At 43.9% G+C, this 27,228-nt stretch overlaps 1 protein-coding gene across 1 annotated transcript in view; it reads right to left on the bottom strand.

The window, feature by feature from the left end:
• arfgef2 (ADP-ribosylation factor guanine nucleotide-exchange factor 2 (brefeldin A-inhibited)) overlaps positions 1-26,340 on the bottom strand; it is a 40,358-nt gene extending 14,018 nt beyond the window's left edge. The window contains exons 1-29 of the mRNA XM_033968820.2: positions 25,976-26,340; positions 24,600-24,630; positions 21,192-21,315; positions 19,599-19,745; positions 18,937-19,116; positions 17,737-18,121; positions 17,576-17,659; positions 16,681-16,769; positions 14,680-14,810; positions 13,881-14,115; positions 13,618-13,717; positions 13,251-13,390; positions 12,987-13,095; positions 12,221-12,392; positions 12,039-12,150; positions 11,161-11,366; positions 10,901-10,985; positions 9,905-10,073; positions 9,094-9,245; positions 8,750-8,878; positions 8,257-8,415; positions 7,543-7,690; positions 4,732-4,828; positions 4,616-4,656; positions 4,330-4,499; positions 3,380-3,531; positions 2,839-3,011; positions 1,071-1,231; positions 237-367 (exon numbers count right to left, since the gene is read on the bottom strand). Of these exons, the coding sequence (XP_033824711.1) occupies positions 237-367; positions 1,071-1,231; positions 2,839-3,011; positions 3,380-3,531; positions 4,330-4,499; positions 4,616-4,656; positions 4,732-4,828; positions 7,543-7,690; positions 8,257-8,415; positions 8,750-8,878; positions 9,094-9,245; positions 9,905-10,073; positions 10,901-10,985; positions 11,161-11,366; positions 12,039-12,150; positions 12,221-12,392; positions 12,987-13,095; positions 13,251-13,390; positions 13,618-13,717; positions 13,881-14,115; positions 14,680-14,810; positions 16,681-16,769; positions 17,576-17,659; positions 17,737-18,121; positions 18,937-19,116; positions 19,599-19,745; positions 21,192-21,315; positions 24,600-24,630; positions 25,976-26,159 (4,196 nt within the window). The 5' untranslated portion in view covers positions 26,160-26,340. The remainder of the gene's footprint in view (positions 1-236; positions 368-1,070; positions 1,232-2,838; positions 3,012-3,379; positions 3,532-4,329; positions 4,500-4,615; positions 4,657-4,731; positions 4,829-7,542; positions 7,691-8,256; positions 8,416-8,749; positions 8,879-9,093; positions 9,246-9,904; positions 10,074-10,900; positions 10,986-11,160; positions 11,367-12,038; positions 12,151-12,220; positions 12,393-12,986; positions 13,096-13,250; positions 13,391-13,617; positions 13,718-13,880; positions 14,116-14,679; positions 14,811-16,680; positions 16,770-17,575; positions 17,660-17,736; positions 18,122-18,936; positions 19,117-19,598; positions 19,746-21,191; positions 21,316-24,599; positions 24,631-25,975) is intronic.
• Between the last annotated feature and the right edge of the window lie 888 nt (positions 26,341-27,228).

Below are 27,228 nucleotides of genomic sequence, written 5' to 3'. Positions count from 1 at the left end.
CACAAAGAAAGATTTATTTAAAAATAGATAAAAAATGAAGGGGAAAATAAAAATATAGTAAAAATATTGGGTATAGCGATGTGGTTTTGGTGCGTTTTGGTGTGTGTGGTTGGTTCTGTACCTTGTTCTCAGTTCCAGCTTACAGCAATTGATGATGCAGAACAGCTCTGTGTTGTGGTGTTTCATTGTGTTTTGTTGTGGGTGTGGTTGCATTGTGGGTGTGGGTGGTTCTGTACCTTGTTCTTACATCCAGCTTACAGCGGTTGATGATACAGGAGAGCTCAAAGAGAATGGGGAACCATCCTCGGACCCAGACTCTGTCTCCTGGAGCCACGTTCATGTCATCGCTCGTGTACTCGCGAAGAGCCTGAGACAAAAGGACAAAGACACCATTACAAAATACTACACAGTGTTTGCCAAGAGACAAAAGGTCAAAGCTCAAGGTTACAGACTCCTTTTAATATTAGTTTACTCAGAGGACCCGGGCAGGAGGGGAATACAGGAGGTATTGCTCTAAGTATATGATGTTTTATATGTAACACAGGAGAATGACTTTTGATAAAAATACAATAAACCCTGTACACACCTTTATATGAAACCTTACTGACTTTATTCGTCCCTGCCCATTTTTGCAGTAAACGCTCTAAAGTGCACTTTCTTTGTAGTGACACTTCCTTTGAAACGGGAATCCCGCTCATTTCAATGGAGAATTTAAGAAAAACTTCACTAAAATATTATAGAAAATATATAAAGTAGTGTTGTTTAAGTAGTTTGTTTATGTGCAACAAGGTAAACACTGCAGCGACTGAGGCTTTAAAAAGCTGTCCCCCCGTCATCGTCCCCCTGTCGCTAAACGGTCATGGCAGTGCCCACAGAAACCTCCGGTATCATGTGAATATGTTGAGTCTTTATCTGTGGCTCAAGCATCACATCACAGGGCTGACTGAGTCTGGATTTATACTTATCTTAAATGTTAAATATATTTATCTGTGGCCTCTGACACATATCTCACATTGTTGAATGTGCATTAAACTCTAATAATACTGATATAACCTTCAAATTAAACTCACCTGTGGTCTCTCGGACACGTATTTGGCGCAGTGCCGTATCAGTCTGATGGCCTCCATACTGGTGTCTGGAAATGCTGCGTTACAAACAAACTCAGACAGACACTTGACTGCATCCTGGAACGAGTCTATGGCGGCAGCAAAATGCTCCTTAAACGTGTTCACTGTGGAGAAATAGAGGGCAGTGAGTGAGAGAAGTTATTGTCACACTTCTTAGCTTGTTTTTATGCTTTAGTTGTCTGATTAACTATTAATATCTTATGTGAACATACCAGACACGTATTCAGTTTGTTGTCTATGCTTCATGTAGCTGAATAAATATAAATGTGTTGTTAGCGTGCTGTACTGCTATTCAGCCTGTTGTTCTCTATTTTATTGTTATCATTATAAATTGCCTTTAAAGATAAAATGTCTGTTCTTGGCCTCAGATTTTGTAAAATAAATTTACCCCAAAAACTGCAACATATAGTCCAGTGTGACTTGCGTATGTTTTTTTCTTCATTATTATGCATTGTTTGGCTGGTGCGACTTATAGTCCAGAAATACAGTACTGGCCAGCAGTTAGCATTTGATTGTTTTGATCTTAACAGACTCACTGTGATTTGCAGTTCAGTTCTCTGTGTGTGTGTGTGTGTGGGGGGGTGTGTGTGTGTGTGTGTGTGTGCATGCATACACACATGCACACACACACACAGAACTGAACTGCAAATCACAGTGTGTCCACTAATTAGCATCACAGGTGTCTACAATCAGAAAAACTTATAAAGAGATCAAAGGTGAACTTCAAGCTCAAGGAGCATCAGTGTCAGATCGCACCATCCATCGCTATTTGAGCCAAAATAGACTTAATGGGAGACAACCAAGGAGGACACCATTGTTGAAAACAAATCATAAAAAAGCCAGATTGGAATTTGCCAAACTACATGTTGACAAGCCACAGAGCTTCTGGGAGAATGTCCTATGAACAGATGAGACAAAAATGGAACTTTTTGCCAAGGCACATCAGCTCTATGTTCACAGACGGAAAAATGAAGCATATCAAGAAAAGAACAATGTCCCTACTGTGAAACATGGAGGAGGCTCTGTTATGTTCTGGGGCTGCTTTGCTGCATCTGGTACAGGGTGTCTATCAAGGGATTCTAGACAGATATGTGCTGGCCAGTGTCAGAAAGCTTGGTTTCAGTCACAGGTCATGGGTCTTGACCCAAAGCACACAGCTAAAAACATCCAAGAATGGCTAAAAGGAAAACATTGGACTATTCTAAAGTGGCCTTCTATGAAGTAGCTGAAACATGCCGTCTGGAAAAGGCACCCTTCAAACCTGAGACAACTGGAGCAGTTTGCTCATGAGGAGTGGGCAAAATAGCTGCTGAGAGATGCAGAAGTCTCATTAACAATTACAGGAATCATTTGATTGCAGTAATTGCCTCAAAAGGTTGTGCAACAAAATATTAAGTTAAGGGTACCATCATTTTTGTCCAGGCCTGTCTGTTGAAGGATGGTTGAAAAGCAATGTCACAGCAATGTGACTTTCACTGGTTAAATTTCATAGATTTTTTATTTATTATTACTTTTCAGATTCAAGTTATTTCTGTGACCATGGTGAGTTTTTATTTCATTAACTGATGGGTACCAAGAATTTTTGTGTGTGTACATATAATTTATAGATTTATTTTATTGTCTTACAATATGTGCCGTGATCTGAAACGCCAGCTCTACGATCGTCTGTGTGTGTATATATATAGTACACATATATATATTATCGTCTTACAGACGATGCGTCCCGTGGTCTGAAACGCCAGCTCTACAATCGTCTCGTCGTGATCTGCCGCCGCCTGATGAAACACAGAGAAAATATTCTTCCATCCAGAGCGAATGTTTCCAGCCTGGCAGTTCACCATCTGAGCCACACAGCGGACCACCATGTCACGAATAGTGGGGGATCTGAGGGGGAGGAGGAGAGGGAGGAAGGAGAGGAGGAGGAGGAGAGAGAGGGGATGGAGGAAGGGAGAGAGGGGAGGGAGGGGAGGAGGAGAGAAATAAAAATGTATTTCACTTGGTTAACTTGGTTTTCCACCTGGAGATGTGTTTAGTCTCCGTCTGGTCTCTCTTTTGACCTTTACTCCAAATACAGGCTGCAGTGGACTTATAAGTAGAGTTTCTCAAATGTTTGCCCTTTAACGGAAAGGTCTGAGGTTTGATCCCACTCACTTTATCTGAGTAATTAAGGGGATGGCACAGTGTGTCACGTGGTCTCAGTTCATTTAATCTGAGCCATTACAAAATAAAGAGTTATGTTCACGTGTTACTACCTGTTCTTCTTCATGATGTGCTCAAATGGACGCAGGAAGTCCTTCTGGAAGCGGAAGTTTGCCAATTCTCCTTTTTCCAGGAATTTCATGGAGAGTTGCCTCAGTGAGTCCACAGCAAAGATGGCCACGTCCTCGTTTGGATTACAGCCAACCTGGGAATACACAAGAAGAAACACTACAGGTCAGGAATACTGCAAGTCAGGAATCCTGCAGCCAAAACTTCAAACATCCTGAGACATTCTGGACCAAACAAGACCTGTAAATATCTCATTACATCAACATCCATCAGGATATCAACTGAGCCAATACTTGAAGATACTACTCGATAACAGTATTGGTGGATTCCTGTTTCACAAAGTAACAGGCTGTGTAATATTAAACAGGCGACACATACATTTATTTACCAAACCAGTGACAGAACTGTCTCTGGTTTGGGGCATTCAGTAAAAGGCAGTGGACAGTAGAAACACCACAGCTTCGCCACATGTAAAAAACATAAATAGTCCCTTTCAACTGAGGGAGCGGTCACTGAGGGAACGGACCTATACCCTGTTCTCTGTGGGCAGTAGTGGGGAGTGGGCAGCTCTTACCTTGTTGAAGTGGTCCCCTGTGACCTGTACCCTGTTCTCTGTGGGCAGTAGTGGGGAGTGGGCAGTTCTTACCTTGTTGAAGTGGTCCCCTGTGACCTGTACCCTGTTCTCTGTGGGCAGTAGTGGGGAGTGGGCAGCTCTTACCTTGTTGAAGTGGTCCCCTGTGACCTGTACCCTGTTCTCTGTGGGCAGTAGTGGGGAGTGGGCAGTTCTTACCTTGTTGAAGTGGTCCCCTGTGACCTGTACCCTGTTCTCTGTGGGCAGTAGTGGGGAGTGGGCAGCTCTTACCTTGTTGAAGTGGTCCCCTGTGACCTGTACCCTGTTCTCTGTGGGCAGTAGTGGGGAGTGGGCAGTTCTTACCTTGTTGAAGTGGTCCCCTGTGACCTGCCAGATTCTGGACCACTGCAGCCTGATGCGGTTCATGTTGTAGTAGGAGATCTCCACGATCTTCTGCAGCGAGAACATCCTTGGCTGATGAGAAGAAGCCAACTCATCCATAGAGACGGCACAGAGCCAACGCACGAAGTCCACTACAAACATACAGATATTTTTATACATATATATAGTGGACTTCTGCACATATATATATGTGAAGAAGTCGGTGTGCGTTTGTATTGGCCAATGTGAGGAGCATCTGGACACTGACCGATCGCATTTCCATCAAGCCTCGTGGATCCAGTGAAGATCCTGCAGAATGAGATTTAAATATTTAACTTTACAATAAAATAAAATCTGCATAAATTAAATAAATAAAATTCTGACCGATCGACAGCGACGACTACACTCTGTGAACTGGTCTCTCCCACTGACTCCTGTATGTGAGCCATCTGCCGTTTGTCCTGACTCCCCACCAGGCCTCCTAAGGACACGGCAAGTAAAGGGTTAAACATGAAATCACATGGTACACAGAGGGTTAAACCTGAGGTCATAGCAAGGAAAGGGTTACCCCTGAGGTCACATGGTACACAAAGACAAACAGCAGAATGACACGTCAGTGAGTTTGTGAGTCTGTAAAACTATGTGAACTTCGGCCCTCACAGCTCAAATCTCATCACAGGGAGGTAAAAATGTAACAGATTAAATACTGTGCCCAAAATATTGTTTCTGTGTTTCATAAACTGAACAAAAAGTCCATGTAGTGGTCATTCAGGCCGAGGTGGACTGTCTGGAGCTGGGAGGTTATGTGTGTTTCAGACCCACCGGGGTCTGTGAATGTACAGTGGGTATGGAAAGTATTCCAACTCCCTTAAATTTTTCACTCTTTGTTATATTACAGCCATTTGCTAAAATAATTTAACCTCCTAAGACCCGAGCTATTGCAGGACATGCTTTATGCATTTTTCTTTGTTATTTGGGCTGACTGGGACCTGATGAGTGTAAAAACAAAGAATTAGCTTTTTATATTATGTAGTTTCTGAGAAGTGAGGAAAGTGATATCCTCATATGTGGACGTTTTAATCATTTTGATAGAACATTTGAATAATCATTTGCAAAACCTATTTATTAAGTGCCTGAAAACAGCAACATTTGTCCTGAATGTAAAAACAAAATGAGAAACAACAATTGTTCCTCTTGGAACAATGTGTCTCATGCGAAGTGGCGCTGACAGGAGCAGGAAGACATATGCCTTTACAAAAAAAAATATTCTTAACATTCTAAACTCTCAAAAAGATTATAAATTGAACATTTTTGCATTGTTGATGTTCTTGTATGCCGTTTCTCTAAAAAATTGCATTGTGGCCTTGACAAAATGTGTTGTCCGCATATGTGGATGCCAGGTCCTCGGAGATTAAGTTCATTAAGTTTTTTTTCCTCATTAATGTAAACACAGCACCCCATATTGACCCAAGAAACAGAAAATTGTTGACATTTTTGCAGAGTTATTAAAAAAGAAAAGAAAAACTGAAATATCACACGGCAATAAGTATTCAGACCCTTTGCTCAGTATTTAGTAGAAGCACCCTTTTGAGCTAATACAGCCATGAGTCTTTTTAGGATGCAACAAGTTTTTTACACCTGGATTTGGGGATCCTTTGCCATTCCTCCTTGCAGATCCTCTCCAGTTCTGTCAGGTTGGATGGTGAACGTTGGTGGACAGCCATTTTCAGGTGTGCAGAGATGCTCAATTGGGTTTAAATCAGAGCTCTGGCTGGGCCATTCAAGAACAGTCACAGAGTTGTCCTGAAGCCACTCCTTCGTTATTTTAGCTGTGTGCTTAGGGCCATTGTCTTGATGGAAGATGAACTTTCGGCCCAGTCTGAGGTCCTGAGCACTCTGGAGAAGGTTTTCATCCAGGATATCCCTGTACTTGGCCGCATTCATCTTTTCTTTGATTGCAACCAGTCGTCCTGTTACTGCAGCTGAAAAACACCCCCACAGCATGATGCTGCCACCACCATGTTTCACTGTTAGAACTGTATTGGACAGGACATGAGCAGTGCAGCAGTATGTGTGGTTTTCTCCAGACATACCACTTAGAATTAAGGCCAAAACATTCTATCTTGGTCTCATCAGACCAGAGAATCTTATTGCTCACCACCTTGGAGTCCTTCAGGTGTTTTTTTGAAAACTCCATGTGGGCTTTCATGTGTCTTGTACTGAGGAGAGGCTTCCATAAGGTCACTCTGCCATAAAGCCCCGACTGGTGAAGAGCTGCAGTGATGTTTGACTTTCTAGAACTTCATCCCATCTCCTGACTGCATCTCTGGAGCTCAGCCACAGTGATCTTTGGGTTCTTCTTTACCTCTCTCACCAAGGTTCTTCTCTCTCGATTGCTCAGTTTGGCCAGACAGTCAGCTCTAGGAAGGGTTCTGTCATCCCAATCGTCTTCCATTTAAGCATTATGGAGGCCACTGTGCTCTTAGGAACCTTAAGTGCAGCAAAACTTTTTTTGTAGCCTTGGCCAGATCTGTGCCTTGCCACAATTCTGTCTCTGAGCTCTTCAGACAGTTCCTTTGACCTCATGATTCTCATTTGCCCTGACCTGCACTGTGAGCTGTAAGGTCTTATATACACAGATGTGTGGCCTTTCTAATCAAGTCCAATCAGTTTAATCAAACACAGCTGGACTCCAATGAAGGTGTAGAACCATCTCAAGGATGATCAGAAGAAATGGACAGCACACGACTTAAATATATGAGGGTCACAGCAAAGGGTCTGAATACTTATGGCCGTGTGATATTTCAGTTTTTTCTTTTTTATAATAATGCCTTACATAGTCAGTATTCATTCATTTCCACACTTAGTGATGGTAAACTACTATTGTAGCCACAGCTGCCCTGGGGCAGACTGACGGAAGCGAGGCTGCCAATCTGCGCCATCAGCCCCTCCAACCACCACAAATCATTCGCACACACACCACTTTCATACTAGGCAATGTGGGTGAAGTGTCTTGCCTAAGGACACAACAGAATTTGGTCCGAGTGGGATCAACTCTCTAACCACTTCTGTACCCACTGTAAATATCTGTCAGTATATCGCTATGGTGAAAGAATGAGGAATGACTCTCAGTCTCAGGTCTACAGACTTCATATTTGGATAAAACATTTTTCTGTTAATGTGAAGAGTCGTTACCCAGTCCGAGGGGCATGAAGTCCTCTGTGCCTGACGGCAGGCCCCTGATGCTGGGCTCTCTGCTATGGGTCACTCCTGAGATGTACCGCGCTTTCACCCCTGTCCCGATCAGCTGAGCCAACTCCAGCTGAGAAATACATTTCAGGATCTGAAAGAAAAGAGTTGAATATGAGGATGATAGAGGGGATAGGACCAGCAACCTCTGGGTTAATGGGCAAAAAAGTAAAAAGTAAACCAACGCAGGTACAGCTTCTGTTCAGTGTGTGTACTTTGTGAATCTGGTTCACTGATGATGGCAATATAGCTTCATCTGATTCTATTTTAAAGCCCCAATGTGAAACTTTTTAGTCAAACAATATATTTTCATTATGACTGTACTGTCTTGTGTCCTTACTCTAAGCAGGCTCGCATCTCCACAAACCAAACTCTTGCTTGCCCTGGAGGAGGGCCTCTTTTTGTTTGTTTCCATGGAAATGTTGTTCCTTTGGCTGTGCATTGGCCTAATTTAAAATGGAGTCACTTTGGGTGAGTTTACATTTATTTACCTGTGTTTATTTACCTGTGTCAGGTCAGAACTCCGGTCAGAGACACAAGAGGTCAGTGTGACAGACACTATTTACCCTCACATAGGTACACTTCTGCCCCCTTCCCTCTCACCGCATGCCTCAGCTGTATGACCCTCATGCAGGTGCCCTCTGCCCCCTGCCCTCTCACCTCGTGCCAGGAGTTGCCCAGGTAGTTTCCGTCCGTGTGGGCCACAGTGATGAGGGTTTTTATGGTGTCAATGTTTTTCTGTTTCATTTCAGTGATACTGGAGCTGGCGGTCAGCAGGGTGAAGCGGGCGAGGGCCTGGACGTACGCATCTCGCTCCAACTAGAAGAGAGAGAGACACAAGACATCATATAAACGACAAGAGAGAGAGGCAGTAGAGGGTGAAGCGGGCAAGGGACTGGACGTACACATCTCGTTTCAAATAGGAGAGAGAGACATAAGCCATCATAAAAATGACAAGAGAGAGAGGGAGAAGAGGGTGAAGCGGGCGAGGGACTACACATCTCGCTCCAACTATAAGAGAGAGAGACAGCAAATAAACGAGAGGGAGAGACTGGATGTAGGCATCACGTTCAAACTAGAAGAGAGAGAGAAAAGAAAGATCCAGATCTGAACCAGGTCTAAAGCGCATGTTAGCATGTTAGCATGTTGTCACCTGCATGCTGAAGATGCAGGCGATCCTGATGGCACAACGGATTCCCTCCAAACACAGAGACGCCACCTCCGGATCGTCACAGTCCTGTAGACCCACACTGAAAGCAGCGAGAAGAGGAGTCCATGCCAACTGAAAAACAACACAAATAGAGAAATGTACAGAATAAACAACACCAGTCCAGCTATGAAACCAGAGACAACAGAACAAATATCACACACACAACATGTCCTGTCCTCATGAGGTATCTGGGAAATATAGAGGTCTGTGTGGAGTTTGCATGTTCTCCCCATTTCTGTGTGGAGTTTGCAAGTTATTTACCTTAAACACATGAACGTGTTATTTACCTTAAACATGGGTCGTACGTGCTCCAGGTGAGTCGCACTGAAAAATGGCGCCTGGGCGTGGCTCACCGCCTCCATCAGAGCTTTGGCCGTCTTCGCCATCTGCTCCATCTCCATGTTATAGAGAAGACGCCTCTGCTTCTCACTCGCAACATCTGAGGAGACAAAGAAGACGTCAGGGAGGGCATCTGACCCACGAGGAGGGCATCTGACCCACGAGGAGGGCATTTGACACACAGGGAGGGCATCTGACACACAGGGAGGGCATCTGACACACAGGGAGGGCATCTGACACACAGGGAGGGCATCTGACACAGATAAGCTCCAAATGAAGCTCATCGAGGCTAGCAGTTATAGCAGCTAATCTGGAACTCAGTTTCATATTTGGAATTCTGACTGAGTATAGCAAGCAAAGAGCCAATCTGAGCAAGACTGTTGAAGATAACGCCCCTTTCTGCCCACACCGTTGGTTTAGCAGGGAGCGGGCACTTAGCAACTCTGTCAAACAAACCTGTGGCTAATGCTAGCAGGGGCACCCTCGGGAAAAGATGCTTGATTATTAATGTTCATATCTCGATTTATAGACAATAGTGAAATCATGTAGAGAGGATTAATACAAACATTTTAAGACCAAAATAACAAGTCTGACATCAGCTGTTACAAAGAGAGGGGCCACAGAACAGAAAGTGAATTGGATCACTTCCTGTTTGGAACACAGCGGCTATCACGGTAGCTACGTCCATTTATATATACAGTCTGTACAATAGCCACACACACAGGATAGGGTAAGGGAGGGCACCAGGTGTTTTCTCACTCTGTTTGCCCTTGGGTGTGATGGTGAATTCCTTGCTCTCCTTCATGCTGATCTTCTTGCCTGCGATCTGGTTGTAGATGGAGGACAGGTACTCCTCAGGCAGGTCTTTACTGTCGTTGATGCCTCTGTTCATCTTGATGTACTGCTCTTTGGTCATTTTATTCTTAACCTGGAACAAAAACAGCAAGCGAATGAGAATGATTAAAGAGGGGGTATTTACTTCTATGGGGCATTAAAGAGGGAGTATTTTACTTCTATGGGGTATTAACTGTAACACATAACATATTTAGATCACCATGTTTCTTTTTATTGTTTTTAAAATGCTATATTCACCAAAAACAATGTGTTAACATGTTTTATAAGTTTCACTTTCATTTTTGACCCTCTGAGTCTCCTGTCCCTTTGCTCTCTGTGCTAAGTCACTCCCCTTTCAGAGCACAATCACAACACAATCACCCTGCATCCCACTAATCAAACTACATCACATCAGGTTTGTCAAGTTACTGTGTACAGTTTTGCATCATGTTTTTGTATATTTATGGAGAATTGTCATATGGGAGCATGGGTGAAGTTGGCAGAGCCTTGTGCAGGCTCATACTGCTAATCGTAAGGAGGGTTTGAATAGGGCCTGGGAGAGATCGCTGGATTACTCAAACATGCATGGATGACCTCATGAGAACATGGGACAAAGATTTAAAGAGTCGATTTTGCAGAATACCCCCACTTTAACCTAATACCTAACCTAACCTACACTGAACAATGCAAATAGCAGTACAAGTTTCAGTAGTACCAGAGTAGTAGTAGTATTTGTGACCTGTGCTGTGCAGATCTATGGTATAGTAGCAGTAATAGTAGTAGGTACAGTAGTAATATTTATATAAGTAGTAGTAGTAGTATTTGTGACCTGAGGGCTGTGCAGATCTATGGTATAGTAGCAGTAATAGTAGTAGGTACAGTAGTAATATTTATATAAGTAGTAGTAGTAGTATTTGTGACCTGAGGGCTGTGTAGATCTGTGGTCAGCATGATGATGGAGTAGGCCAGGACGTAGGCTGTGTCTGCACTGGCAAAAAGGGTTTGGCTGGAGCAACAGGAGACATGGAAAAAACAAATTCATGTATGAATATAAACATTAAGAAACAAACCGATCAACTGTGTCACATGTTTAAGGCATGTTTAAGACACATCTGTGCCTCTGGTTACACTCTAGGTATAAAGATCGTAAACAGCAGAACATGTTGTAGCCATGACTGTACCTCTGGTTACACTCTAGGTATCGCGCTGCAAACTTCTCCATGAGTCGGTCAATCTTCTGGGCTTCTCCTGGGAGACGGAATCCCTCGAGGAAGATGCGAAGTGCCGACACGAAGTCCCGCCCACAGAAGTCCAGCTGGTCCACGTAACAGTACATGACCTCTTTATGGAACTTACTGTTCTCCCCCAGGAACTCACCCACCTGAGTCTGAGAGAGGGATGAGAGGTTATGGAAGAAAACGACAGGAGAAACACCAGGGGGTTATGGAAGAAAACGACAGGAGAAACACCAGGGGGTTATGGAAGAAGACTCTGTGAGCTCCATGTTCTAATGGTCCTCCTCAAAAACATACCTGTAGTTGTGTTTTGTTTCATTCACATATGTTTGAGTTTTTATGATCAGTCTATCTACATCTCCAAATCAAAATGCTCTGTTCCACCTTGTGATGTCATGAAGTGGTAGTTTTCAAGTCTACAGCTCCTTTTACCTTTAGTTCAGTAGAGACTGGCAATTCCAGGTCTGAAATGATCCAAATGATTCTAGTGAAGGTGTGTGGAGTTTAAAAAACACAGTGGAGCACTTCCTGTATTACCACATGACCTCACAAGGTGGAAAAGAGTGTTTTCAGTTTGAGAGGGAAGTCAGTCAGGAAGAACTCAGCCTAAATATGCAGGGTTTTTGTGTGAAACGTGTGAATGAAACAAAACACAACTCGTTTGTGATGAGGAAAGATTAGAACAGAGGTCAGAGGTCAGTGGTCAGAATAATCTGTGCCTTTAACACCAGAAACAGGTCCATTGATTTCATAGAGTCTCAGTCAGTCCAGAGCAGGGGGCGGAGACAGGTGGTCGGTGCTAACAGAGATGTTGATGTTCTTACCGTGTCCAGACGGTCCTCCTGGTGCAAGAACTGAGCGATCTCCTCGGCTGTGGGACCCAGCATACCCTGGTCTTGGAGGTACTGGACCCCTCTCTTTGGCTTCTTATTAAACCTGTGAAGGGTTAAAGTGTTACTCTGTACTCACAGGTCTAGACTTTAAAGTGTTAGTCTGTCGTACTCACAGGTCGATGCCGTGCTCGATGATCTCCTTCTGCTGCTTGATGACCTCGTACTGCTCGGGGTGGTCAGCCTGGGCAGTGCTGGATGAGAGGGCGGAGTCTAAAGACCCAACACTGTCCCTGCGACCAGAGGGTTTGACCTCTGCAGCGTCGGGGTCACACGGATGCTCCTGACCTGGAGAGGGAGGGGAGGGAGAAGTGGGGAAAGAGGACGAGAGGGGAGGGGAGAGAGGGGGAGAGGAGTGGGGCATGACAGAGAAGTAGGAGAGAGGAGGAGAGGTGAAGGAAGGGGAATGACAGAAGAGAGGGAATGAGGAGGAGAGGGGAGGGAGAGGAGGAGGAGTCACAGAGGAGAGCGAGAGAGAGGAGAAGATGGGAGGGGGGAACAGCAGAGAGAGGGAGAGAGGGGGAGAAAAGAGAGGAGAAAGCAAGAGAGAGAGGGAGAGAAGAAGAGAGGGAGGAAGTGAGGGGGAGAAGAGACAAGAAGAATATGAGTTTGAAAACACTCTGCATTTGCCCCATGTCTCATGAAGAGCTGTGACCCAGTAACATTAACAGTGATGTGACTCTGGGATCAAACCTCTCCCTCGACCTGGGTCCAAACTGGAGCAATGTCTCCCACTTCTATATGTTTATGATAACACTACATGTATAAAGTTTAACCAATTTTTGCTCAGCCAGTTTTTAGACTGTGGGGGGCGCGGTTGTCTCCCATATTAACACTGGAGGTGTTGTGTGTTTTCCACAGACGGAGCAGGGTCAGACTCACCCAGGTTGGTCTGCAGGTTGGGGTTCACATACATGTCTTTGCTCCACTCCACCATACACTTCAAAATGGAGACCAAACACTCCAGACCCTTCTTCCTCAGACTCAGCTCCTGTGGAGGCACATAGTTTAACATCAGCATTCAGGTCAGCAGTCAGGGAGAGGTGTGTGTTTTACCTGTAGCGGAGGCAATCCCGAGCTCCTGCCCACTCCTCCCTTGTACATGTGTATTTATGTACAGGTGTGTTAGACGTTAGCGTATTTTACCTGTAGAGGCGTTATCCCCAGCTCTTGTCCACTCCGCCCCTGCGCAATCTTTGACAGATCGTTCACGAGCCGTTCAAAGATGTTTGCAGCGTTCAGGTCACAGTCGTAGTTGACATAGATGTCTACCACACACTGAGCATCTGAAAACAATACAAGCAAATATATGGTAAAAATCAAAGAAAATCTAAAAATTAAATGAGACAAAACAAAATCAGAAAGCCAGAAATATGGAGACAGACGCGTGTTTATGGATTCATTCAAATACAGCAGTTTGTGTAGTTCATGTTCTAACTGTGTAGATGCAGGTGTAGTTTGTGTAGTTCATGTTCTAACTGTGTAGATGCAGGTGTAGTTTGTGTAGTTCTACCTGCACAGATGCGTGTGAGGGTCTGGATCACCATCCACTTGTGCTCAAATGTACTTGTCGATGTTTCTAAAATGGTCAAAAAAATCTCCCGGAAAAAAACCTGAAAAAAAATCAAAATAAAATGAATAGGATGGTCACAAAACAGGCATAGCCCTGCTTTAGCCCTGCTTTAGCCCTGCTTTAGCCCTGCTTTAGCCCTGCTTTAGCCCTGCTTTAGCCCTGCTTTAGCCCTGCTTTAGCCCTGGTCCAGACCATGTTCTCACCTCGATTTGCATCTTGAGGTGGACTTTGAAGTGGGAGAGGAGGGTGAGGAAGATGGCGAGAGACAGTTCGAAGACCTCGGGGACAGAGGACACGCCGTTCTTGGACAGAGCCACACACAGATACTGTTTAATGGCCGTCACAAACATCTCATGAGTCCTGAAGACCGGGCCTGCTGCTTGCAGGACGGACAGGAGCAACTGCAGCGACACGATCTTAGAACGCAACTCATGGGACCTAAAGAGGGGGGAGGAGAAGAAAGGGGAAAAGAGGAGAGAGGAACAGAGACATCCAAAGTTATGATGTTGAACCTTCTCATCATTAGTTTAGGATCAGCTCCACAAACTCATCTTGAATAATAATAATAATAATAATAATAATAATAATAATAATAATAATAATAATAATAACAACAACAATAATAACAATAATAAGAAGAAATAATAAGAATGAGAAATTATAAGAAATAATGAGAATAATGAGAATAAGAATAAGTCTTTGGGCTGAAAAACGGCTCCACTTCATGATTTTTTTTTTTTTCTGTTTGTTTAAACTGACAGAAGAGGTCTACACCAGGTCTGTTTCATGTGAATAGACCCACTAATTACAGTGATAATAACCATAAACCAGGTCACACATCTGTAGCAGACAGTTACAGCAAAATCCACCTGAGGATTCAGACCTGTCTCGAGTTAAACTCACTTAGGGTCTGGGCGGTACAAAATAAACATGTTTATAATGCTTAATCTTACTTGGGGTCTGGGGGTCTAAAGTATACATGGTTATAATGTTTAAACTCACTTAGGGTCTGGAGGTCCGTCGGCCAGAGGCTTCATAGACAGTTTACACAGAGACCTGAACACAAGGAACGCATCTTTCTGCAGAATGTGAGAGAACCGAGCAGAAGCATGCGTCTGAAGGCAGTCTGGGTCCTGAGAGAGAGAAAACATTAATGTGAGAGCAACAACGGAATGAGAGAGAACATTAATGTACAGTGCTGTGAAAAAGTATTTGCCCCTTTACCGATTTCTTACTTTTTCTGCACCTTTGTAACTCTTAGCCATTTCAGATCAAGCAAACTTAAATATTAGACAAAGACAACTCACAAGTAAACACAAAATGCAGTTTTAAGAGCCGATTTTATTTATTAAGGTAAAAAAGCCATCTGCACTTATGTGGCCCATGTGAAAAAGTAATTGTCCCCTAAACCTAATAACTGGTTGAACCTCCCTTTGCAGCAACAACTGGACTGCACCAGGCTCTGACATGATCCAGGCATACTGGGTATGAGCGTCTGGCAGCACAAACGAACCAGCTGCTAAGGGATGGGACTCAAGCTGAATGGCTAACCGAAGGGCGTTCAATCCTCATCCAGAAGGACCCTTCAAAGGGTACAGTCCTTACCAACTATCGGCTAATAACCTGTCTCTCCACAACGTGGAAGCTCATGTCAAGCATCATCGCGGCTAAGATAGGGGGCACATGGATCAGTACATGAGAGCAGGGCATCAGCAAAGATATCACGGGAGCCAATCACAAGCCCCACTGCTGTTCCACATAGGTCAATGAGTAAGGCAAGTCCTAAGGAGTCAGCTCAATGGCAAGAACACGACCCAGGCAATAAACAGCTACGCCCTGCCAGTAATTAGGTACCCGGCAAGAATCATAAGCTGGCCAAAAGAGAAGATACAGACCACAGATGATAAGACCCGAAAGCTCCTAACCATGCATGGAGGGTTCCATCCCAAATCCAGCACCCTGAGACTCTACGCAAGCTGTAAGGAAGGAGGGCGAGGACTAGTGAGTGTGAGAGCCACAGTCCAGAATGAAACATCCAAGATCCATAAGTACATCAAGTCACCAACAGACGATGTGCTCAGCGAATGTCTCAGGCACTGTAGTGCAGAGGAAGAGGTGCTGGAGGAACCATCATGGAAGGAACATAACTGAAATGGCTGACATCAAGAAATCTCACAAATGGCTTGAGAGAGCTGGTCTGAAGGACAGCACAGAGGCACTCATCCTGGCTGCACAGGAGCAGGCCTTGAGCACCAGAACGACAGAGGCCCAGATCTACCACACCAGACAAGAACCAAGGTGTACACTGTGCAACGAGGCCCCTGAGACAATCCAGCACATAACTGCAGGGTGTAAGATGCTGGCAGTTAAAGCATGGAGCGGCATAACCAAGTGGAGTCATAGTGTACAGAAACACCTGTGCAGAGTATGGACTGGAGACCCCAAGGTCAAGGTGGGAAACACCTCCAAAGGTAGTGGAGAAAATAATCAAGCCAAGATCCTGTGGGACTTTCAGATGCAGACTGACAGAATGGTGATGGACCAACCGGACATTGTGGTGGTGGAAAAACAACAGAGCAAAGCCGTTGTGTTGAACATTGCAATACCAAGTGAAAAAGGAACATGAGAAACTAGAGAAATACAAGGGGCTCAAAGAAGAGCTGGAGAAGGCCTGGAAGGTGAAGGCATCAGTGGTGCCCGTGGTCATTATAGCACTTGGGGCAGTGACCCCCAAAGTGGAGGAGTGGCTAAAGCAGATCCCAAAAAAACATCAGACATCTCAGTCCAGGAACAGCAAAGATACTGCATAGAACCCTCAAGCAAAGGATGAGACCACCCACAGAGGGTGAGATATTAGAGATATATATATATATATATATATATATATATATATATATATATATATATATATATATATATATATATATATATATATATATATATATATATATATATATATATATATATATATATATATATATATATATAGTATGTGACACTCACCAGGAGGTCTACAGAGGACACAGAGGAGCGGTCTTCGATGAAGCCATTCTGTTCTAGTCTGAGTTGAGGAGGAGGAGCCTGGGTCTGATCTGAGAGACAGAAAGAGGAGAAAGAAGAGGGTTAGAGTCTTACATATGTTTAAATAAACCCCCACTGTGTAGCCATTTAATCACTAAATGGACTAAAACATGGGGCATTTTCATTTTGGATGTGTTGCACTGAAAAACATAAAAACTATCATCTTTACTGTGAGAGGGCTTGCCTCTCCACAAACCTGATTCTTAATCGGCCTGGAGGAGGTAAAACTCACCTGTTGAATGAGGTGTGTGTGTGTGTGTATGTATATGCGCGAGTCTCCTGTCGTATTAGATGCTTTTGCATGTCTAATATAGTTAATCCCGATAAAGGTCTGCAATTTTTTGTTTTTTCATTTGTGGCATTATTTAATAATCGTGATCATTGCACACGATTATAATCGCCTTTACGGCACCAGGCACGTTTCCGGTTTCAATCTGGTGTTTGTCCACAAGGGGGCCCACTATCACTGAAGTGAAACTTTTTAGAGTCTGTGCCTACTCTGAATTGAGAATGGTTCTTCACCTCAGTTACCGTCATGGCTAGTGGGCAGGCAGCTTGATCTGGAACCCAATGACATATCCTCCCACTCAAGAAGGTGAAGGCTGATGTGTGGAATTATTATGGGTTTGAAAAACAAGACCAACAAGGTGATGAGCTACAAATCTGCAGAGTCTGCTAAAAAAAAACAACATACGGCTCCGAGGGCAAACACCAGCAACTTACATGCACATTTACGAGACCACCATCCTACGTTGTTTGACAAACTTTAGCCGATGTCTAAATTTTAATATCCTCCCATCCCTAGTGTGTCTCTCACCTGTAGAGTCAGGTGTGTGTTTGTTCTGCTCTTGCTCAGATGGAGGGAGAGACGAGTCCACAGATTCATCCTCAAACACTGAGTCTGACAGATGACAAACAGAAGGAAAAACACATTATAAAAGATGTTTATGATCTTGGCCTCTTATGTCAGAGCTGTACCTGAGCTTGTGGTCGGGAGGCGCTCTTCTCCATTCATGGACTCACTGTTTTCCTGCTGCCCGTTCACTGCAGGTGTGCTTGTCACCCCCTCTTGGACGGCCTGAGGCTCAGGCTCGGGGGGAGCGGAGGGTTTGGGGTTAGAGTTAGCAGCATTAGCACTACTGTCGTCTGAGTGGTTAGCTGTAGCATCAGCCATAGCCTCAGCAGTAGCATTAGCCGTAGAGTTAGCAGCACTCAGGTCCCCTTTAGGGGAGGGGGAGTCCTGAGGCTCTGGTGTGGGGGTCCCATCAGAGCGGGAGGACACAGACCTCCTCTCCCCAGGGACGGGTGATGCATTCTGGGGCAGACGTAACCGCTCCTTCTCCTGCTCCTGAACCTCCAGAGCCTGAAACAGTAAAAATATCAAAGATGGAGTATTTAACTTCTATTCACTGCTAACACTTGCACATTCAAAGGGATTACAGGGTTTTGGCACATTTCTGGTGGAAAAATATAATTTGATTCTTAGGATAAACCCCTAAAATACCCACAAATTCACTTTTGTCAATATTAGCCCCAAAATGATGAGTTTGTCCACACCACAGACTGTATGAAGAAGTTGACTGTGAGTGTGACCCACAGTGTTGAGCTCCAAATGAAGCTCATTGACGCCAGCAGTTATAACGTTCAATTTGGAACCGAGTTCCGTATTTGGAATTTCAACCGCAACTAAAGAGGCAATCCGGAGCGAGGCTGCTAAAGATAACACCCCTTCCCAGGCAGGAAGGAAGCGGGCACTTAGCAACGATGTAAATCAAACCTGTTGCTAATGCTAGGGGAAGTGTTCTGTTATTAATGACTGTTATTAATGGTCATATCTTGATTTACAGACACAATAGTGAAATGAAAACCCCAGGATCATGTAGAGCATATTACTACAAACATTTTAAGACCAAAATGACGAGTCTGACAGCAGCAGTTACAGAGAGAGGGGCCACAGTTTTTACACAGAAAGTGAATTGGATCACTTCCTGTTTGGAACGCAGCAGCTGGTTTGTTAATCTGCCCGACGACATCAGATGTAACTGCTAAATATTTATCTAAACTAAAGTCCTGACAGACATTAAACTCTGCTCGTTTCTCGTGGACACGCCCAGTGGTCACAGACATATTAAGGAGCCCAGTGGTCACAGACATTAATGTGTCTCTGGTCAAACTCACGGCTTGCTGTTCCATCCTGGTGAAGATCACATGTAGCATCTGTGTGAGCGTGGCTTTGGCTGTGGTCTGGTTTATCAGGTTACGACTGGCCAGATAAATGTTATAACACGTCCTAACAGTGAGCAGGACCGTGCCCTCATGGATCTCTATGTGTGGAGAGGTCACTGTGGTCAGCAGGGCCTAAAGGAGACAAGAGAGGAGAGGTCACTGTGGTCAGCAGGGCCTAAAGGAGACAGGAGAGGAGAGGTCACTGTGGTCAGCAGGGCCTAAAGGAGACAGGAGAGGAGAGATCACTGTGATCTCTCCTCTCCTCTAATTGATTTCATTTGAGAAGGTATCAATACTAAAAAGTCTTACCTGAAGACACAAGGACAAAGAACAGTGGTCAGAGCGGTGTTTGAACCACTGAGCCTTCAGTGTCAGGGTTAAACCTGCATTTGACCCATCCTTCAGTGTCTGTTGAGCTAGCCTTGGTCAGGACCTCAGCTGGAGGATTTGACCTACTGTGCAAATTTTGGGTTGACGGAGGAAATTCCACACAGACACAGAGAACACGCAAACTCCCCACAAACACAAGGAGAACACGCAAACTCCCCACAAACACAAGGAGAACACGCAAACTCCCCACAAACACAAGGAGAACACGCAAATTACACACAGACCTTTATAATCTGCAGCTGCACTCCTTCGTCTGTCTGAGGGCCCTGGAAGCAGTTGCAGATGGTCTCCACTAGGCGGTCGATGAGCCTCTTTCCTGGAGTTTTGCTGTCGGGGGCATTTCCTGTGATGTGTCCATACGCAATCAACTTCTGTTAAACAACAAGAGAGAAAAGAGTTATATAAACCATTAAAGAGGTATTAAAGAAGGAGGCATTTTACTTCTGAGGTATTAGAGAGTATTTTCCTTCTGTGAGGTAATAACTTGCTGTGTACAGTTTTGCATCATGTCGTGTGGGAGCATGGGTGATGTAGGCTTGTGGGTGGAGCCTCGTACAGTCTCATACTGCTAACCGTAAGGAGGGTTTGAATAGGGCCCAGGGGAGATCTCTAGATTACTCAAACACGGATGATGTCTAAAACCTCTTCATGTTTTTCTTTTCAAGTTTGTGACAGAGGCTCCTCCCACTGTCACTCTAAAGATCAGACTGTGGGACAAACACAGCAGTTTAAACACGTTCACTCTGTGGATCCAGTAATGCCTTAGATGGCTTTAATTAATTTAATTCACAATAATATAATATACTTACGTATACACCTATGGACCATGATGGAACCTACCTGGATCACCGAGGGATATAAGGACACATGAGAATAGAACACAAAGCATAACATTTAATGTGGAACATCACATGTTCACACATCACATCGCGTGTCTAAAGAAAGAGTGTTTTATCATCGTGGTATAAGTATCAAGTATCGAGACTAAAATAATGTATTTGTCTAATAGTTTTGCAATATACAGAACGGGTGCATTCACACAGACAGAGGGGAAGTGTGTTGCTCAACAACATCGCATCAGTGAGTGCGCTGAGCTCCAGTCACCACAGCTCTCACTGTATAATATCTGTAATATTAGAATAAGCACATGTTTAAACCAGTTTGTCTTGTTCACGATGTTCCAGGTGTGTCCAAGGAATCCTGCTCCCGATGACAACAGATAATGGAACCAGTTTAACCAGTTTGACTATTTTAATCATTTTAACTAGCCTCAGCGTCAAGACTCAACCTCAGCCTCATGTATTCCCCCGCAAAGGCTCCACAGTCAGGGTTTAACATAATCAGCCCTGTTCAAACCGAACAGTTTGAACAGTCTGAACAGTTTCAAGCTGTTCAAACTGTTGTGTTCGGATCTTTAACCATGTTCTGGTAGTTTCTTTTCATTGAGCCTCTGAAGTTGTATTTGGAATGTTTGAGTAATCTTTAATCTCTTATGTTCAAGACACCATTTTGTTGATCTACCCCATTTAACCTCCACCGGTACCCGCCCACTGTGACGTACGCACTTCCTTCTCCAGTTTTATTTTCTTAATCAGTGATACTCATAGGATACGGCAGTGTCACGTAGTCATTTTGGTACAATCGAAAAAAAATACGCTGCTCGCTAGTGTGACGTGCAGCTATCCATAGGGGGCACCGACAGCACACGGCGCTTTGTTGTGATGACGTTTACGGCGATGTCAGCTCCCATTGGGCACCGCAGTAGTAGCAGTAGTAATAGTAGTAACAATAGCAGTAGTAACAGTAGCAGTACTTACCTGTAGACAGTCGAGGGAGGTGCTGACGATGCGTGGAGACTTTGATTGACAGGCAAGCTCAAATGGCAGCACATATTTATCTGCCTCGATGTAGTTGGCTCTAGGGGGCACCACTGTTCCATCTCTGCACAGGAAGAGTGTAAAGTCAGGTTATGTGAGCAAACAGCAGGCGGCAAACTGTGGGATAAATGGATAAAACTAAAACAGGCCAACACAGGCTGAACTAGTGTTGTCACGATGCTAAAATGTCAAAATCTATTCCAATACTAAGGAACAGACTCAATATTGATCCCGATATCACTTTGTGTCCTATTCCCATGTGCCCTTATATCTGCGATATCCCTCAATGTCCAGTACGTTCTATAGTATAAGTAATAGTATAAGTAATAGTATAGTATGTTTCATTGTGGTCCATGGGCATATATACTACTCTGTGTCTTGTACTTGTGAAAGATACAGTTCAACATCATTCTAAACATATTCAGGAAAGGCTCATTTCTGTCAGCTGGACTTTTTCAGGATCAATTCCTGCTCAGTCAAGTATCTAGTTTCAATACTAGTTTTAGTATTGACTAGTGTCTGGTTTTCTTTTGGCTGGTGTGGTCTGAACCAGGCTGAAGGGTAATGTACAGGAACATTTTTGCATCAGTCCTGTCCTTATCAAATGTCTTTTTTTAATCACAAGAGCAGAGTGATATGAGCTGATTTAGAACAAGACTTGAACAAAATAAACACATTTGAACTGATTATTAAGAACATGTTATCTGCCCCCAGACACCTTGGCATATGTTAATAATAAAATTAGCAGATAATTTATGAACCAGTTTAAAAATATATGTTAAATCCAAGTGTTTTCATAGAAATGACACTCAAGTATCTGATGATCGAGTATCGGCTCAAGTATCGGTTCAGTCCATATCATGATGGACATTGAGGTAATGAGATATTTACAGGTTGTGTTTGGTCCAGAAAGTCTCAGAATGTTTGAACTTTTATTTACACAAAGCTGTTCTGTCATTACCTGAGAGATAAACCGCTCCATGAACATCTGGGTCAGTTCTGTTTTATTTTAGTTTAAATTAAATAAATGCCTTTTCAGTTTCTGGTGTCGTTGATGTCGGCCGATTCTTACAGCTGTCGAGTCAGTGTCAGTATCAATATCAGAGCTGAAACACCTGGATGTGTCTACAGTTTCATGTGGTAAAAGTCTCTGATCTGATCCATGTGCTTGAGTCAAACGTGTCTCACAAATCACATATATTACGTAGTCGTGTATAGGGATGGGACGATATTAAATTTTAGACTCACGATTATCGTGGCCAAATTAATCGCGATTAACGATATTATCGTGATAATTATTAACCTGTTAACGTTCCGACGGCCCGGGCCTACTTTACAACTTTACAGCAATGTACATACACTTCTGCGTCACCCACACAAACATCAAATGAAAGCTGCGGCGCTCGTCTTTCTGGATATGCAAACCATTTTCACCTGCAATCACCAGAGTGCTGACAGGAAAGACGTTTTTACAGAAAAGTCACAAAGTGTGAATCTGGACTTCACTTACCATTGAGCACTCTGGTTCTGTCAAACATCAACATATTCACACAAAGTTGGGCTCATTTGTTCCGTAAAGGTCCAGAGAATATAATCCAGTCAAGAAATTATGTCCACAAAATAAGATCCTCCATGTCCAATCTGCTGCAGGACTCCAAATATAAAATCTGCTCCGTCACTTCTTTGTCTTTCTTTAGTCGATTTCAGGCATAATAAACTTCTGACAGCGCCAACTTTGTTCCCCAGTGCTAAACACACGTGTTAGCTTGTGATTGACACCAGTGGTGGCCAATAAGGTGGGGGTTGTGGGTTACTGAGCCCGCAGACAGCGAATCAGTGCTACAGATGACTGAAAGTTTACGCCCCACTCTTCCCCTTGTAGAATCAACCAATTACATCACACACATTTAGTGACGTTTTCCCCTTACAGCCAAAGAGCAGCGGGACAGGATGATGTATCACATGCCATGGTTTTCCATAAACAGACGTACCCGGAAGAAAATGTGTACTCCTCAATGCCATGTTGTCGAAATGGACCGGTCCTTGTTGCGCCGGAAGTGACGCAAGTGCCCGTCGACAAACACTTAATTTTTTTTAATTAAGGCACTTTGGTGAATTGGGAAACGAGTGGATGCAGAAATGTGTGCATAATGGCGCATTTTACGCACTGTTGTTTTGCATTTTAAACATGACGAAACGGACAAAACAAAGGGAGAACGTGATCGAGGACACTGTGGATGTTTGTACAAGTTAAACTAGAGGCATCTCTGACCTGGAGTGGTTCATGGCAAAGAGTCAAGATCCCACAGTGGACTCAGGAGTAAAGGACCTTATTTTTTGATGGATTGGATGCTGTTCTCGATCGGTAAGCGTGGTTTATTCTGCTATTGACTTAATTGTACGTAAAATATATCGTGTATAATCGTTAGCATTGCTTCTGTGCACATAGTGCACATTCGGACCATGCGCTCTGGCACATTGTGTTCAGCTTTATGAATTAGACTTAATTTGTCTATTGTTTAAAAGGTGTTGTTTTATTCTGCAGTTTGCATTATTGTAGGTAAAAATCTAAGATGTGCAAACATTAGCGTCTCATCTGTGCGCACGGGTGAGGCGCGCGCTGGTACGTTCCTGTGGAGAGTTACGGATCAGACTTTGTTTATTGTTGATATCTGACAGAATATAGTTCAGACAGAGATAAGCACAGAAGCTACAAGTGTCATTGCTATGTCAGAGTGGGCAAACACCAGAACTAACATCTAAACGCTGTATTGGAACTGGAAACATGAGGCAGTGTGGTGCCGTAAAGGCGATTATAATCGTGCGCGATGATCGCGATTATTAAAAAATGCCACAAACGATTAATTGCGGACCTTATTTATCGCGATTAACGATATTATCGTATATCGTCCCATCCCTAGTCGTGTAGTATAAAAGTATAAGCAGCTCTTCAGGTCAAAATAAGTCAGCTATGTTCTCTCTGCAACTAGTTTATTGTTTGAGAATCATGAAGTGCATGTTATCATGCTAGTTGGCCTTATAGTAACAGCAAACTCCGCTCTGGTCTGTAAAAGTTGTATAAAGTGTTTATAAACTCATCATGGTGAGTCATTAGGATAATCTGATGCATAAGATCAGTGAGGAATCACTTTGGACCACACTGTTTCAAATGGACTAGTTTGGTTTTTCATGTTTATAAAACAGTAAAAATCAGGGACAGAGACTTTAAGTCAGTAGTACATCTGTCCTGTTTCCTGTTACTGTGCAGAATTAATAAAAACTCCACAGTGTGGCTTTAATCAGAGGATCTAAAATGGCCTCCGCACATTTCACTCTAAAGTGACTCACTTTTGTTTGTCCAGCTCAGCTTTGATCTCATCTGAAACACAAAAACACATTTGAAACACATCAGAAGAAAGGTTATCAAGAGTTAACAACAGGGTAACTAAACCTCCTGCATGTCAGATGCCCTCCCTGTGTGTCAGATGCCCTCCCTGTGTGTCAGATGCCCCCACTGTGTGTCAGATGCCCCCACTGTGTGTCAGATGCCCCCACTGTGTGTCAGATGCCCCCACTGTGTGTCAGATGCCCCCACTGTTTGTCAGATGCCCCCACTGTTTGTCAGATGCCCCCACTGTTTGTCAGATGCCCCCACTGTGTGTCAGATGCCCCCACTGTTTGTCAGATGCCCCCACTGTTTGTCAGATGCCCCCACTGTGTGTCAGATGCCCTCACTGTGTGTCAGATGCCCTCACTGTGTGTCAGATGCCCCCACTGTGTGTCAGATGCCTGAGAACTCGACCCTGGTCAGCATCTGGACTTCATGAATAATGAGAGAGTGTGATCAGAGAGAAAGAAAGAGGAGAGGGAAAGAGGAGAGAAAAGAGAGGAGGACAGTGTGACTGAAGAGAAGGAAAGGGGAGAGAGAGGGAAAGAGGGTAGGGCATCAGGGAGAATCAAATTCATTCAAAATCATATTTTGAACAAATCTCAAACTCAGGAATTATTTGAGGTTTTTTTTTATACAAACTAAGTATTTGATCGACATCTAAAAACCTCCTGAACTTTAGACTCTGCAAATATGTCCTGAAAACACACTACTCTTATATCAATGACGTCTTCTCTCAAATGTTTATGCTTTATTTATGCATATGGGGAGGGCATCTGACACACAAGGATACAGGAGGAAGGGTGGGCATCAGACACACACAGGGATAAAGGAGGATGGGAGGGCATCTGGCACTCACGGGTACAGGAGTATGGGAGGGCATCTGACACACAGGAGTAGACTTTCCATAGTATTAGAGTTCAGTACTGATCAGTTTCAGCTCAAACCCGGGATCATGACGTCATCGTGTACGTACTTTACGTTTTGGCTGACGTGTCTGAGCTCCTGCGCCCGGGCGCGTGTTTGGATGGCAGCCCTGACACGTCAGTTTTACTCTGTTTTTTGTGAATGACATTTTAAAAATGACCTTAAAGCCCCGCACCTCTGGCACATTCTGAGCTTTGCACGTTTCAGAATATAAAGTTTTATTTTTGTGCCCGCGTGAGGATGTTTTCCCGCGGGAATGACCTCAGACAGACGTGTAAACAGCCACGGAGACGTCATCTGAAGGCCGGCTAATGCTAAGCTAACGCACTCTACATCACAAACTATTTAGTCATCGAGTTTTGGATTTATATTAAAATATAAACCAATAAACAGTCTGTGGGGGTCGTACCTAACGCCACCTGGCAGGCGGTGCGCAGCGGGCCGTGCTGGCTCCGCTTCAACTCTTTATCCGACAGAATCTTCTCCAGAGCCCGGGACAGGAACATGGCTTTGGTTCTGCGGCTCTGGGCCTCGGGCAGCGGGCAGGAGTGGTGAGGAGGCCGGGGCTGAGGCCGGGGCTCGGGCTGGAGCATGTCCGGGCACGGGCTCCGCTCTCAGGCCGTCATCCTGGAGCCGGTCCCGGGGTGACGGGAGCTCCGGGGGACGGGGCAGAGACGGGGCCGTGTTTGAGCGCGCTGCGGACGGCGGAGGCTTCGGTCCGGCGGAGGTGAGCGGCTCTTCGGTCTGTCACAGCTCCAACGCCGCCATGATGATGACGCAGCTCACGTGACTCTCAGCTGAGCGCGTGCAGCAGGCGTACGCGAGAGGAGGAATGAATTACAATTTAAATAAAATAAAATAAAAGTAAAAAATCAAATGATTAAAACTACCATTGAGGTGTGAAAAGCATTTGGCTTCACGTCACAGGAGACACGTGCGTGGGCCATAGAATATACAAAGAGGAGATACTAGAATACAGTAGAATACACTATTTATACACAGTGTATTATGTGGACTCCCTAAGAGAAGCGGACAGAACCAGACTTTTCTAGACAAACCACAGACTGTTTATATAAACCATGGATCTATTAAAATAACATAAACTCTGTAAGACAATCACGGAGTGAGTCGTTTCGCAGTCTTTACATTACCCGCCAGGTGGCGCTGAAACACAATATCACCGGGAAAAGGGCTTTTCGAAGAAATCGTAGTATTTGTGAAGTTTTGATTGATATTATTTTGAAACTGTGAAGTTAAAGGCCCATGTTACACTGACCTCTGACCTAATGTTTCCTCATCACAAACAGACCTGGAGTTCTGTTTTGTTTCATTCACACATGTTTAACACACAAACCCTGCATATTTAGAGTTCTTCTCTCAAACAGAAAACACTCTTTTCCCCTTTGTGATCTGATTTGGAGATGTAGACAGACTAATTATAAAAGGTTAACACAGTGGTTCTTAACCTTGTTGGAGGTACTGAACCCCACCAGTTTCATATACACATTCACCAAACCCTTGATTATTGGGGAAAAAAAAAAAAGTGTATATATATATATATATATATATATATATATATATATATATATAAAAATTTAAAATATACTATTTTATATATTTTTTTAATTATTTATATATATATATATATATATATATATATAT

Source organism: Periophthalmus magnuspinnatus, chromosome 7 (genome assembly GCF_009829125.3).
Source record: "Periophthalmus magnuspinnatus isolate fPerMag1 chromosome 7, fPerMag1.2.pri, whole genome shotgun sequence".
Taxonomy (NCBI): Eukaryota; Metazoa; Chordata; class Actinopteri; order Gobiiformes; family Gobiidae; genus Periophthalmus; species Periophthalmus magnuspinnatus.
The sequence above is the reverse complement of the archived record's forward strand: the minus strand, read 5'-3'. Positions and strand labels throughout refer to the sequence as shown.